At 40.1% G+C, this 15,370-nt stretch overlaps 1 protein-coding gene across 4 annotated transcripts in view; it reads left to right on the top strand.

The window, feature by feature from the left end:
• SLC20A2 (solute carrier family 20 member 2) overlaps positions 1 to 15,370 on the top strand; it is a 59,073-nt gene that overhangs the window by 19,948 nt on the left and 23,755 nt on the right. For all 4 annotated transcript variants that reach the window (XR_006162987.1, XM_042779269.1, XM_033060055.2 and 1 more), the window contains exons 2-5: positions 5,327 to 5,877; positions 10,424 to 10,564; positions 11,794 to 11,879; positions 13,946 to 14,042. Coding sequence is in view for 3 of the 4 variants with exons in the window: in XM_042779269.1 (XP_042635203.1) it covers positions 5,589 to 5,877; positions 10,424 to 10,564; positions 11,794 to 11,879; positions 13,946 to 14,042 (613 nt within the window). In the remaining variant the exon portion in view is untranslated. The remainder of the gene's footprint in view (positions 1 to 5,326; positions 5,878 to 10,423; positions 10,565 to 11,793; positions 11,880 to 13,945; positions 14,043 to 15,370) is intronic.

Here is a 15,370-nt window from a genome sequence, read left to right as displayed (position 1 = left end):
AACAAAATCTCATACTAGATATTTTATATCCATTTTTGACCTTTCAGTGGTGGGAACAAAAGGTTGATAGGGACTAAGAAAAGGAAGCAGCCTCTGGAAGTTTTGGGATGACAGTGACAGTCCCTCTCTGCAATGTTAAACTGGATGGGAATCCTTGGAAAGCTATCAACTTCAGTCTTGTTTCCATATCAAGTAGTAGCATGAAGTATGCTTAAACACATTATGAATGTGTTAAAATAGGAACTGATTGATACAAAACCTGCTTCTGTTGATGTGGTAATTGATTTTTTTAATAGTAAGTTTGGAGTGCTTTTAGTGTACTGGAACATTAAATTTGCATAATGTTTGACCTTGTGACAAGTCCTGTGCATGTAATTTAGAGCCATATAGGGATGTTCTCAGCCTTGAACCACTTCAATTCAATACCACCTTTCATATAATGAATGTAGGGTTAGTAACTTAAAGTAAATAATTTCTGAGCCTTGTGGCCTGAACATGAACTGGAAATGATAAGGACTATTGATATGAATGGTATGAGTAACTCTGGGTATAAATCAGGCTTGGTTTCTATGCAGTGCTTTGTTTAGTACCCGTAGACTGGAATGCCAGATCTGTCCTGGGTTTATACACATACGTGGGAACCTGACAAATTAGTTTTATACAAAAAGCAACATACAGAAATAGAGAGGATAGGGACTAACGTCCCAGAAGCTGCTGTCTGGTAAGCTTTTTAGACAGACCTTTTCACCACTGGTAACTAGAAGTGAACCTGCCTGTCAGTACAAATTCAGTGCCTCTGTCAATCATGAAATGTCTACTGTTTTTAACACGGCAGAGGAAAAGAAATTGTCCTCCCTTGTCTGCCTTGCCATAATGCAAAGCAGAGTAGTCATAAAAATTATTCTGGGAAATGCTACACTAGCTACTGTCCTTTGATTTTTGTTCATACTTGGGCAACAACAAATTGGTTAAAACTAACTGGGACATTACAGAATTTCTGTCCCATCCAGAACAAAGAAAATTTTCAGCTGCAGCATGGGGCAACTTCTGAGAGTAGGAGAGCTGTATACAGCATGATTTATATATGGTATGAGCTGCATACCTTTCAGTGTTTCACAGGTGCTGTAGGTTCTTCCCTGATTTTCAGTGAAGAGAAGATTCAAGGACATTTATGGGAGCTCTGTTTGTTCTTTTGTTGCACAGTTGGATTGCTGTGGGTAATGCACTCTGGTTGCTTCTCTAGAATTTAAACATAGTCCTGAGCTTTTATTTATCCATTCATTCCTGCTGTTAGATACTTCTCTGTTCTATTTAGCAGCAATTTGTTCAGCAAAAACAAAAATCCCCAAACCCTGACACCTCTGATTTTCGAATGTAGTAGTATTTTTTTCACTAAAACTTGTCTAGGCTTAGTAGTGTACTGTGAATAGCTTCCAGGAGACCTGTCTTAGTAAATATCCATATATAAACATGTCCTAAAATGATCTTATGATTACCATGAGATCCTAATTTTTTCCTGAGGATTCACTTGTCATTGTGCATGAATAGAGGTGCTTTTTTACCTAGGTTTTGTTCTCATCTCTCCCTTAGGGAAGAAATAGCACTCTGTGTTGACAGAGTTATATTATAACAAACTGCTTAGTTAACGTCAAAATGCAGTCTGAGGGGGGTGTCTGGATCATCTCCCAGTGGGGCAGAGGGACATGCTTAGCATTTCCAAAAATCAAATTTTTCTCATGAGGTGCAAGTTTCTAAGTCCACTTAAAAGGCTTCAGCTCGAACCTCCTAAGTATGGTACACTGGCTATGGACCATAACTCGGTTAGCTAAAAAACTTGCCTTAATGCAGAATTGGCTTCTTACAGCTTGAAATGTCATCTCTACGCATTTATCTCCACTCTAACAGCCATCAGAGATGCATGCTCCAGCTTCAGGTCCTGCAGCTCCCTGGTCCTAGCACAATTCCTTTGCCCTGCTAATGCCCAAGTGTTAGTTTGCAGCATGGAAGAACAGGGTGGGCTGGTTCAGGAAGAGTCATCCAAAGCCTAAGTAGGAAAATGTACTTTTTCCATTCAGAGTCTGCTGTGGTAGCATAGCACACCTGATTGCAGAGGTGGTACTAGTCCCAGAGGTAAATGGGAGGATCTCCCAGTGTCCAGCAGGTCAGGTTGAATTGCATTTGGGTTTCACAGAGGCACATTGATAAAATATAAGTGAGAAGAGGAGAGATATGGGCTGGTGACTTCCAGGTGTCACACATGGAGCCAATCACCTACCATTCCCTACTGCATGGTGTTTTTTCCAGTTGCTTTTTCATCCCAGTAACAACATGAAATACCACAGGCTCTTGGGTTGCATTAGGTGATGAGGGGCATAGCTCAGCATGTCTGAGCATGCCAAATGTATTTTGGGCTCTAGAAAAAAGTGTGCTACAAGATTTACTCTGTATTTAGTCACTAGCCTGCTTTGTAGAATATTTTTCATTTCTGAAAACTTTCTCAGCAGAGATGTGCCTTTTTTTCTGTCTTTTTTTTTGTAAGCATTTAAAATCTCTTACCATTTTTTAAGGTTAAAAGTAGTAACACCTAGCCATTTAAAGGCAGCCTACATGTTAATTTTTAAACATATGTTTATTCCTTTATTCCTTTTGATTTTTGTCTTGTTAAAGACACTGCTTGGCTGCTGCTGTACTGTTGCTTGTGCCAACACAGTGGACATCAAGTTGAGCCTCTCAGGTTTTGGAGGAAACTCTATTTTGAACCATCACCTTGCATAAAATTACAGGAGGGGTGACTTCTTAAGACACCATATAGCCATGTATCCTATTTCACAGGGAGGGAGTTTATGTAGCTGCCTCTCTGGGCCCTTTGCCAAAAGCCCTGCTGACAGTCTCTCAGAGACACTTTGGCCTTCGTGAGATGATTTAGGAGCACACATACACACACTTGAAGTCTTAATTTCTTTGGGACCATCTGGAGGAACTCACCCCACCCTCTCCCAGGGAAGCTAATAAAGGCAGCCTTGTGACTTAGTGGTTTATTTTGGAAACTGCAGGAACTTGCTGTGGCTGGAGGAGCCAGATTTGGCAAACATTGTCCCATGAATTCTGTTGTGGTGGGGGAATGTCACAATCGCCCTGCTCTTTCAGTCCCAGGAATCAGGTCACCACAATAAATTGGTAGTTTGGTTGATAAGTGGAGAAAAGAGCGATTTCTCTTGGGAATAAGGGTGTGCTTTTATCTAGCTGGTCCAAAGAAATGGGTCTTATATAATCACAGACTGTGGATGCATGCATGGACCTCAGTCAGCTTTGCCCATTTTCAGGAGAAGAAACTGGGGCACTTGGCAAAGGTACTGTGGAAATGAATGCAGGATGAAGAACTTAATAATTAATCTCCAGGATCAAGGAAGGACCTTAGTCCTGTATTTCATCTCCTAGCAAAAATCTGACATGCATAATAGAAATTTTTTAACAGATTCTTTTAGTGGGGCTTTGTCTTCATTCACAGGCAGACAAGTGCTAACTGTAATTGTTTCTTCCAAATATCATTAGACTTTTTTGTTTCTGTCAAGTCCTTTTCCACTCAATGGGCTGAGTGCTCATGAATTATAAAAAAGCAACAAGTCTTCAAACATAAAACACGCTTTGGTGCTTTGTTTTCTCATGTTATCTCATAGTATAAAAATCCTTATACAAATGTTTTTAGCCATTAAGACCTTCTGAAATGTTATTTTAGAGTGTAAGGCATTCAGGGATTGATGTCTGCTCCGTATCTGGAAAAGACTGAAGCAACAGTTGTTCAGCCGGTTTGGAGCCTGCGGAAAAAAAGAGGGACATCTTTTTTGCTGAATATGTATATGTCAATCCTTGACATCAGTTTAAGAGTTTTCTAGGAAACACTTACATATAGATGTTTTATTTTCCTCTTGGTTGTTCTCAAGGATCCAGCACTTCAGGAGTATGCAAAATCTGTTTTAATTTTTCAATTTTGCTATTATTTCAGGGGTTTGAGATACCCTTCCTCCTTGCTACCATAGGACCCAAATTGCATTTGGGTCATTGAAAGAAATTAAGCATGGTCTTGAAACTGTGCATGTGGGAATATTGTATGAAATTGCAGTGACTGTGGAGAAATAGTGAGCAGGAGGTGGGCTCAGAGCTTTAATCTGACATCCTCTGCTCTCTAGAAGAGCTTCTTAAAAGAGGTGAAGTTGGCTGATGCATATTTGCTGCTAAATGTTTGTTTAACCCCTTGCTACAGGACCAGAGGACATCTTTGTGGTGGCCAGTAACAGAAGAGAATTAGCCCTTGGAGGAGGCTGGTGGTTTGGGAAAATTTACTTCTAACTTTTGACCATCTTCACATCACTGTGGGCCTTACCACTCTATTTAAGTCTTTTGGATTATGAAGATTTTATATTTTAAACTCCCTTTCTCTGTGTCCATTTTTTGCTTTGAAAGAGCTTACTCCTTTATTGGACTAAGAAAGATGTAATTCAAAAGGCAGTCATAAAACTGAAACAGTCAAAATTAATACTCAAAGATATCTGTGACAATAGTTTGAATATAGTAATTCTTAGTAATTGTTAGCTATCTATAGGAAAAAACAGAGAAATCAATGTTTTTGTTGCACCTTTTTCATAGACTTCTCTAAAACAGAAGGGATACATGGAAATATTGAAATTATTGTGCTGTTTCAGTGACTGAGAAGCTGTAAGGAAATTGTGTTCTTACTGCATGTGATGTGATAACAACAATACATGAATATTAATGTTCTTCAGAGTATTTTCATTGGTGTTTCCTAGGCAGACATACATATAAATAATTTTTTGAAGAAGCCTATCCATGGCTGCAGCTGATAAAATGTTGAGAGCTCTGCTGAGATCAGTGGAGCTAGGTGTTATCTATCAACTGGGAATCAGGCTGTATGGTATGGTCTATATGTCTTATATTCACTGGGTGCAAAATGCCAAGCAGAATCCTCCTGCTAGAAAGAGGGCTTATATTGCTCTGCTTGGTAAATTCAACACAAACAAAATTCTCAAACTTTCTAAATCCTTTTAAATGGCTCAAAAGATTTTCTTGGACAGTGATATTGCAAGAAAAATATTGCTTTGGAGGTGACCTAGTTTGAATCTTTTCTGAATTGCTTTATGATTAGAGCAGTCACATGCTGAGGTAGGACCCCATTAGTGGGTTTAAATCATCTGTTTGCTTCTGAAAACGTGCATTGTTATGAGCTCTGCTGAGTATTCCCCCCCCATTTTGTTCTTAATTTTATTTTCTGTTTTCTTTTCCTTTTTTTTGTTTTGTTTCTTTATTGCAGGACAGAACATCGCAGTCCTACCGGTTTGGAAGAAAAATATGGAATGTGTTTCACTGCTGACCAAAGGCAGCCAAATGAACAGTATTTATAGTAGTTTGAAAATCAGCAGTTAGCAGTTTCTTCACATTCTAACACTACGAGCACTTTCCAGAGAGAACTCATTGTTTACAAGAAATCTGCTTTCCAAATCCTTTGCTGGTACCCTCCAGCCTTGACTATTAACTATTTGCAAAGGGGAAGCTAATCTACAGTTTGGGGAAAGATGGCAATGGATGAGTACCTGTGGATGGTCATTGTGGGTTTTATCATTGCTTTTATTTTAGCTTTTTCGGTTGGTGCAAATGATGTTGCAAATTCTTTTGGAACGGCTGTGGGCTCTGGTGTTGTTACTTTACGCCAAGCTTGCATTTTGGCTTCTGTTTTTGAAACCACTGGCTCAGTATTACTGGGAGCAAAAGTAGGAGAAACAATTCGGAAAGGTATAATTGATGTCAACCTGTACAACAACACTGTCCCACTGCTGATGGCAGGAGAAGTGAGTGCAATGGTTGGTAAGTAATACTTTCCTATTCCAAGTAATGTTTGTTCTGTATTTTTCACCCTGTTAATTGTGAGCATTGTTAATTAAGTCTTCCCATCTTCTGGACCTGCACATCTGTTTTTGTGTGAATGCAGTGGCCTGTATTCCTATTCAAGTCTCCTATGTTTTTTTAAATGCTTTTAATAATTTACATTTTTCAATGGTTTAACCATGTAACTAATAGATGAAATGTTTAACACCATGTATCCTATAGATACTATAGATACTATAGATTTTTGTGATGGTAAATGGAAAATGTAAAAGCCTAGCATTTGTGTCTGTGCAGAAGACCAACAGTTTGCAATAAGTGTGTATGAAAAGGAATCTTTTTTAAAAAAGTTACAGAAAATCCAAACACATTTGTGTAAACTCATTGCCTGGCTGAGTGATTGCAATTAGTCCTACCCTTGCCCACAGCAAAACCAAGGGAGCAGTAAGGATAATCACACATTTAAGGTATTTTTAGGTTTTCTGACCCAAACGACAGCAGGTCAGTGTACCTTAGAGTCTGCCCCCTTGCTTGTGTTTATAGTTAACTAAATCTCTGTTCAGAACAAACAGCATATTCTGAGGTAAGTAATATTAAGCCATGGTATTTATTTACTCTTTGTTTATGTGCAAGAGGCTTTGTGAGCTTTTAGAGAGCTCCCTCAAGGAGCAAACCTGCTTTCAAAGGCCAGGAGGCAGCAGGGAGGAAACCCTTTATCTGTGGGAGAGGCAGCCGTGGCAAGGGGCCAGCCCTCCCACCTCAGTCTGACAGGTTGGTGATATCCTGTGACAGGGTGGTGTGATTTACACAAGCATCGCAGCATCCTCTGCTTGAGAGGGATGTTCCACTTAAAGATTTTCTTCCTTAAATCTACTTAAACCTGACCTAAATATTATTTTCATCTACCCCTTCTAACCTCCTCACACTTTTTACACAAGAGAGGAGATAGGTGAATCTGTACCGAGATTTACTACATATGGTTATTTTCCTGTTTCCTTTGGGAAAAGGGAAAATTGAGTGCCTTTAAAAAAAAAGGATAAAAATGGACATTCAGTGACAGTTTCTGGAGTTGTCAGAGGTGACTTGGTGTGCTCGAGAGTATGGAGCTTTGGCTGCATCTGAGCCTCCTGAAGATTGGTCACCTTTCCTTGCCCAAGGAGCAAGAGGAGTTTGGTTACCAAGAAATCACTGGGACAGCAGCCACTTCCACAGATGATCCCACCTTAAAGCCACCTCAAGTGCTCTTGTCCTTCCCCCTCTCCCCTCCCATCTCTTCCTCTTTCCTGATACTTTGCAGAGTCAGCTGTAGGTGTCTGGTCTTTCCCTCAAGGTGTAGGGTGGCTTTTTAGCACCATTCCACTTGCATCTTTTATCCTTGTGCTTGCTGAGATGGCTCTGTCTTTTCCCATGGGTGTGAGCTTGGAGTACAGCACACCGTCTGAAACATTAAGTGACCTGTGTATTCTCAATTCCCATTGTTTACTTCTCTCTATCTATTTCTGGTATCCTGATCCTGGCAGGGTAAAGTTTTCAGTCTCAGATACTCCCTGCAGAGGCAATTGGCCAGAAACTCAAAGAAAACAACTTATTTGCATGCATGTTTACATAAGCCTGTGTGAACTCCATGACCAGTTGCATTCCCTTCCTCCAGGAGGGGCATTAAGAAGAAATTCCACATTATAAGTCTCAGAATTAATCACAAGTTACAAAATGCAGATTTCAATTTTTTTTCCTCAAATCCATTTTCAGCTTTTCTCTGGATATATAGTATTTTTTTCTGTGTTTTCTCTGAGCCTTCTTGGATGTTTTCTTTTTCTCTTTCTGTTTTTGCTCTTTATTTTCCCCCACCCTGTTCTCTCATGCCTCATTATCATGTTTTTGCAAATGGATTTAGCTTCTGAATTTTCAGTGAGGCTTAAATGAGTCAACAGTCTGGGAGAGACCACTGTATCCTCTTTCCAGATGTTGGTGGAAGATCCTTTGATGCTTGCAGAAAACAGCAGATGTAATTTTCAGGTCAACCTTCTCTCCTAAGAGAAAAGGAAGCCTGAAGTAATGGGATAAAAATTTTAAAATGTAGCATTTTGTAGTAATTTGTAGCACATTGTTTATTAAGAGAAGTTAAGGACTGTTACTCTGGGGAGTAAGTTGTAGTACTTGCCCAGCATTTACTAATTGTCAGATTATTGTCAGAACTTGCCCGTGTGTTCTTCTAGAGGTTCTGGTGCAAGCTGAATCAGCAGCTGATGCGATTAAGGAGATGCCACTAACAGAGAAGACATCCCAGCCAGGATCAGCAAGCCAGGTGCTGCAAGTGACATGGTATTTGATGGGGTCTCACAGCTGGCATGGAGCACAGGAGCCTCAGGAGAATGGATGAGGTGCCTTCAGCAGCAGGGGAGCATGAAACGCACCCTGGCCAAATGCTGGTGCAGGCAACTCCTGGTCAGGGCAGTCTGCAGCCAGCCGTCTGTCTTTAGGGGCTATTAACTGAGAGGAGAAAGTGTGGGCCACAGTGTCAGCAGGCACGAAAAGTCTGAATCAGCCTAGTGAGCTTCCTAAGTTAGTTTTGCAAAGGTAAAAATTGAGAGCGTACATTTTATATTAAAGAAGAGTTAAATCTTTCATATAGGTAGTTAAAGCACTGCAAGTCCCAGAGTAAAGTCCTGCCCTGACTTCCTTTGTGTTTTCTTCTGTTCCTTAATGTACTTCCTTAAACTTCTTTGGATTATGCATTGTCCTTCTCAGACCATCCATTGGTCCTCCCCCACCTTTTTCTTTCTCTCCCATTTGTTTTCAGTTGAGCAATCTGGTCCAGTGGAAGGTGTCCCTGCCTACGGCATGGGGCTTGGAATTAGGTGATCTTTTAAGGTCCCTTCCAGCACAAACCATTCTGTGATTCTATGAAGTTAAATAAACAGGAAATAGTTCCATACTCCCTCCATTTCTCCTGACAATAAATCCCCAGTCCTCACTAGACATTTGCAGTGCAGCTGTGGCTTGGTTGCATTTCCCCTGTTTTTTATACTGAGTATTTTGTAATTATATATCTATGGGTAGCTTATCTTTTTATTTGGCTTCTTTCAGATGTAACCATCTGATTTCTCCTCCTCACTTCAATTTTCTGATCTCTAAGTTCATGCCAAAGTCTTCACAGTATTTTTATTTTTATTTTAGTCCACGGGAAGAGAAGCCAAAAATTAAGGAGCAGGTGTTCCTTGATTGATCTAGAATTTCCACTAGCAAGACAAGTAAAAGTTGTTTTGGGATAGTACGCCGTGAGAGATCAGTTTTACAAACTGATTGACTTCCAAATGCAGCTACATATGATACCAGCAAATCGCCATTTGCAGATAGCTCTGTTTCAAGACCTTCAAACCATCTTCTCATGTTAGAATTGAGGATAGAGGTTGAAACTTTGGGTAATCTGCCAACGTGTGTTCAGTGACCTTGCTTTATTACTTGTATCTGCTGTAGATCTGTTCAGAGAAGTGACCTGAGCCAGAAAATTCAGGATCTCTTATGGCAGTCTGATTGCAGCCATTGGTGACTCAATACATGCAGATTTAGTCTTAGGGCCATGAAGTATTAAAATAAAGAAGTGATCTTTGTAAGAATTCTCTAATGTTAGGGGAGGTCCAAAGAAAGCTTGTGTCACTTTCAAAAGTATTTTGGTGTCCTGAGCTTAGTCCCACTGCAAGAGGAGCAGGGATCATGTGTCTTTGGAAAGTGAAAATGACTCAGAGCATGGAGCTGCATGCTCGAGAGCTTGGTGGCCCACTGTGTCTGATCTAACTCCTGAAAGAGGTACTTGGGATACTTTTTCCCCTGCACTCTTGGCCAGCATCCTTCCTAGATGCCTTGTTGGAACACCAGATGTTGCATTTACTTTATAAACCATTAACCTGTGTTCCTTAATTATTTATTTCCTTATGCCAAGGGTATCTTTGGCTTCTCCATGACTAACATAAGCCTTTCCAGCAGTCTTGAATTTCTGCAGTGCAACAATGAGCTGCAGATGAAAGCAGGGAGAGACTCATTATTCTTTCCTCAGACCATTTTTTCTATAGAGGACAGGATGGCTGTGTATCACTGAGATGAATCATAAAATCTCTCTGTCCCACAATTTGAACCTTTCTCTGGTAGGGAAATGGTGAATGCCTCCTCATGCTGATCACATGGAGGCTTCCAGGGTCAGCTCTCAAGAATGAGGATTTCTAAGCTTGATGTACACTGGGAGCAGTTTGTGTACTTAATCAGACAGACTGTAAATACTGAAAGCAGAACTGCCATGAGTTGTAGGGAGGTGTTAGTCACTAACAGTCATAAGTAAAATGTAGCATTCAAAGCTGCTATTAAACTGTCTTAGTATCTGCTTTTAGAGACAGAACAGGAACAAAACTCTAGAAGATTTCTCTTATTCATGAAGAGTGTAGGCAGCACTTGTAAAAGAATGTGGCACATGACAAAGTATTTTCTGTGTTACATTATTATTGTTGTTTATACTGTATGGTTCATTTGTTTCTAGGTTCTGCTGTTTGGCAGCTAATTGCATCATTCTTGAAACTCCCAATATCAGGGACCCATTGCATTGTAGGTGCTACGATTGGATTTTCTCTGGTGGCAATTGGCACACAGGGTGTCCAGTGGATGCAGCTTGTCAAGATTGGTAAGTGCTCCTTTTATATGTAAAAATGTCCTTTGATGTGTGAAGGTATGTGAAATAGTGTGTATTGGCTGTGAAACGCATTCCCAGAAATCTACTTTGTGCTGATAGCACTCCCTCATTATTTTCCACCCCAGTTTTGTTATTCAGAAAATGCACTGGTGCCATGTTCATTGAGGCTGCAGGTGTGTCCTCCAGTGGAGAAAGGGGTAAGACAAAAGTTGTACTTCCCCAGTGGTAAGCCAGGGACACACATTTTCCCTCAAGAAACATGCTTCAAGGTGACATTCCTCCTCTTCTAATTCTTTTTGTGGCAGCTCATACTACCCTGTTCTTGCTCTCAACAATGTGAATGCTATCATGTGAATGCTCACAATCATGTTGTCTCCACCCACCACCTTCAGGCATACAGCACATTTAACTCACAGCCTCCCATTGCAAAGATCAGTGGCACATCCAGCAGAGATGTGATGGAGTGTTTTGTTACTGTTTCGGAAGCCTTTGGAACTCAAGATGCAGCCTAAAGTCTCTATTAAAAAGATTTTATGCTGAAGGCATTGTAATATCATTAGTACTTTAGCAATGCATGTATTTTTTTTTAATTCTGTCAATAGTAAAGAGTTTTCAGTGACAGCAGAATCAATCTGTTAACCATGCTGCAAACAATAAATCACTGTGGATGAGATTTCCAGAGTGCTGCCCTAATCCGGTTTTATTGACATCAGTGGGAGCTTTACCACCTACTTCAGTTAAATCAGTCCTAGATACTTAGAATGTTGGCCTGCAAAAAATGTACACCTATCATACATTACAGCTGATGCTTCTGTGGTATTCTGGAACTTGAGACTGTTAACCTGGGAGCAGCATGGCATCCTGCTAGATGCAATTGCTTTCCACTTGCCTGCAACATTTGTGGTCATGGTGATTAGGAAATTACAGCGCTTTCTTGGTCTACTCTGATTCAAACTACAAGAAACTTTTCTGATGAGTTTGATTGCTAAACTTGCAAAATTAGCAGGAAATGCTTTGGCTGCTGTTTCTGATGGTGCTTAGCATTACTTTGGCTTTCATAAGTGTTGGTGGATATGGAGTTGCACCAGTTGTAAGTAAACATATAGAACATTCGTTCCAGTTGTACAAGAACAGTTTTAAATTTATTGCTCATTAACAATGGACTCAACTATTATGCAAGAGTACTATTTATTTCAAGTTTCATTCTTTCTTCAATACAGTTGCCTCTTGGTTTATTTCCCCACTGTTATCTGGCTTGATGTCTGGAATCCTCTTTGTGCTGATCAGATTCTTCATTTTAAACAAGGTAAAGAGATCTCACTATTACAATGAGTGGTTAGTATGAAAGTTCTGCTTTAGCCTCCAGTTTGAATGCTGACATTTCCAGAGTTGAGAGTTTGTGACTTCTTTTTGGACAGGAGACTAGTAATTTTTTTAATAGCCATTTGAGTTACACTTGCTCTTAGCAGTTCTGAAAGCTCACAGTAAGTAATTTGTCAAGTGTTTGAGACTTAGAAGATGCTATGTGGTAATTAATATTGTATATTCTGTTTGGTCAGAGGATGCTACATTGAGGCTGCTTCTATATTAGTACAAGCTTGCTGGCATTGACTTAGCCTCACAGTAGCTGTTCTGACTGTAATTTCAACAGAACAGTTCTCCCTTGAAGATACTCTAATAGGTATTTTTAAATGGTGAAATTTTAAGCCTTGGTTTTCCAGCACATCAGACATTAGACGATGGGCATCTTCCTATATCTTGAGAAACCTGACTCAGTGGGTTTTAGTGACCTGAGGTAACATCAGTCCATGTATCATCAGTGCAAAAGATGACTTGCCTGCCACTCAGCATGAACTGGAAACCTGAACACTTTTATCTGTCTTTTCCATTTCTCTCACACCATTCAACTTGCTTAAATGGGGAAGTGCAGTGCATGACAGTGACCTAAAATAAGGGACATTATATTAACAGTTATACAGGGAACTTAAATAGATGAAGGATTCTTTTGCTATAAATAGCACCACCTGTAACGTCAGCTTCATCGTTCTTTATTTCTGCTCTAAATAAATGTCAGTGATAAAAACAGGTGATAGATTTAATCAGATTCAGCTTTGAATAAAAAAAACCTCAAGTTGCATAAAAGATAAGGCAAGTTTCACAATTGTATTTAGATCCCAGCAACTTAAGAAATTAGCCATCAAAATCATGTGAACTTTGGTATTGAAGCCACATATTTAAGCATTGAAGAAGCAGAAAAAGTTCAAATTAAGGAAATTGCCTCCCAACTGCTGTCTGTGCCATTCACAAAGCAGTAAGATCTATAGAGCTTCTGACTTAAGCAGGTTGTGACTTGTGTGCATGCATAGAAAAAGAGCAGCTTTCTAGTTTGTGAGTCTGTATAGGGCTCCATGCCCTTGTTGGGGGTGTCTGTGAATAGCAGCTGGCCCTGCAAATACAGCCCATCTGCATCCTTCTTGGAGATCGGGACAGAGCACAGGGTGGCCACAGCCTTTTCTTAGCTCCCTTTTATAGCTCATGGGAGCAAGAAATAAAACCACATTAGCCAGCCCTCAGCTTTGCCAGGCTCGTTGCAAACACGTGGAGCCCCTTGAAAGGCCAAAGCAGTCCTTCACAAAGGCTCTCTCCGTGGCTCACACAGTGTGTTTCCACTCTGCGGTCAGCTGAGTCTTTCCTTGTGAGTACTGAGAGCAGGAGAATGCAGTGGGCAGCAGACATTAAACATTGCGGTGCTAAACACTGCCTGCTCACTTAGTGTGTGTTACCTGTTTAATACAACCAGACACTTGGGGTTTCAGAGATTTCTGTTAGCTGGTAGGAAGTCCCACGCTGTCTCGGTCAAAAAAGAGAGCTTAGGAATATGGTTTTGAGATGGATGCATTGCACTGATGCTTGTAGCTTACAGCTTAGGAATATGGTTTTGAGATGGATGCATTGCACTGATGCTTGTAGCACTGGTCTGAAACATCAAAACCCTCTCCTGCTTGGCACCCTTCAGTCGTGTTAAAGGAAAGGGACTCCTCATCTTGGACACAGAATAAATAGGAACACACTTGTAGAAAGAAATCTGCCCCCAGGTCACTCAGCAGATCTGCAGCTGACTGGAAAGTATAGCAAATGTCCCTGGTTCCCATTAACAGTGTCAAGCTTCCCTAGAGTGCTGGTACTTGCCAGGACCAGCATTGTGGATTTGGGTGTTACCAAGCAGGTTGCCATCCTTTCCTCAACATGTAAAAGCTCCACCTGCCTGGCACTGACTTGGGAAGCACAAGTTTTCCACATGGAGGTTCATGCTGATGTGAATCTGGTGTGAAATCCAACTAACATTTCCTTTTCTCCATGATTTCTGTGCAGGAAGACCCTGTGCCCAATGGTCTCCGCGCACTCCCGGTGTTTTATGCTGCTACCATAGCTATTAATGTGTTTTCCATCATGTACACTGGGGCACCAGGTGAGTGAGCTGGGGAGGTATGGGAGGGAGGCTTCTCACAGCATGTGAGGATGCTCTGCCAGCATCACCCAGATACCACAGGGTTATCTCCTGTGTTAGGAGTTAACGAGGGCAAGAGTAAATAATTTACCTCCCCACATGCTTCTATTTGCGTGTGTGTTTTGGTGACACCCTCCTGATCACTCTGGTTAGTGGGGAAGAGCACAGCTACAGAAAAAATCCCTCTTTAGAGGAAGGGAAGTTACTGAGATGCAGCTCTGGAGTCGTAAATCTGGGCACATGTTGAGCTCTCAAAAGTATTCTAGGTTTGTGCATCAAGGAGTGAAGATTCAGAGCAAGGTGGGAGAGAAGGTGCTGTCTGCACTCAGTGCTGTCACTCCACTGATGTTCTGCCACATCTGGCTCCAAGACTGTTATTTAAATTTACTTATTTCCCTTTAATGATAAGAATCCCCAAGTATGTTTCTTCATTGAATGCATCTTCTTTCTTTGGTATTGTGTTTTGATTGCAACTCAGTAGAAGGAAATGAAGTTGAAGGACTTTTAAAGTATTTTTGTATATTTGTGTATTTTATGTACATTTACCTGTTTGTGTTTATTCATATGTATATTTATATCTGAATTTTTATTTTTGTATTAGTTGAATTTTTATATTCCTGTATTTATGTTTGTATATTTATATTCTCACATTTTTATGTTTATGTATTTGCCTTTATATTTTTATGGTTTACTGAAGTGGTGTAAATTTAAGCACACACTTCTAGCAAAAGGGTTCAGAACAAAGATGTTCAGTGATCTCAACCACTTTTTTGAAGACTCTGGTCATTAAATATTATTTTTAGGTTAGATTATTGTCCAAGAGCTATGAATGAAGAGGCAATTGAAGATAGACTCCTGAACATGGCTTTGAATTAAGAAAGCAGGCTTAGAAAGTGACCTTTTTTTTGAATGGAAATATTTCTCTAAAATCCAATACACTAGATGTACTAAATAAATACAGTTGGTAGACCCTACTCCATAGCATAGCATTACTGGAATTAATAAAAAAATTTCAGACATTTCCAATTTGAAGGTAACATTACTATTCCTCTTAAGTCTAATTGGCTATGTATCCAAGATGTTTAATAGTAAATCAGCTGTATAACTCACATTTCTCATTAATTGTACTGCAGAAGTAGGTCAGGCACTCTGCAGTGACTCATTAAGCAAAATAAATGAAATAAAAATCTTAATGTTCCCTCTGTTTCAGCTTAACAGTCTCTAAAGTGTGTGAATAAAAAGGTGGGACTCCATTTTTGATACTGGGGAAATACATATTTATTCTCCAA

Source organism: Catharus ustulatus, chromosome 5 (assembly GCF_009819885.2).
Source record: "Catharus ustulatus isolate bCatUst1 chromosome 5, bCatUst1.pri.v2, whole genome shotgun sequence".
NCBI lineage: Eukaryota > Metazoa > Chordata > Aves > Passeriformes > Turdidae > Catharus > Catharus ustulatus.
Note: the sequence above shows the minus strand (reverse complement) of the source record. Positions and strands in the feature narration are given on the sequence as shown.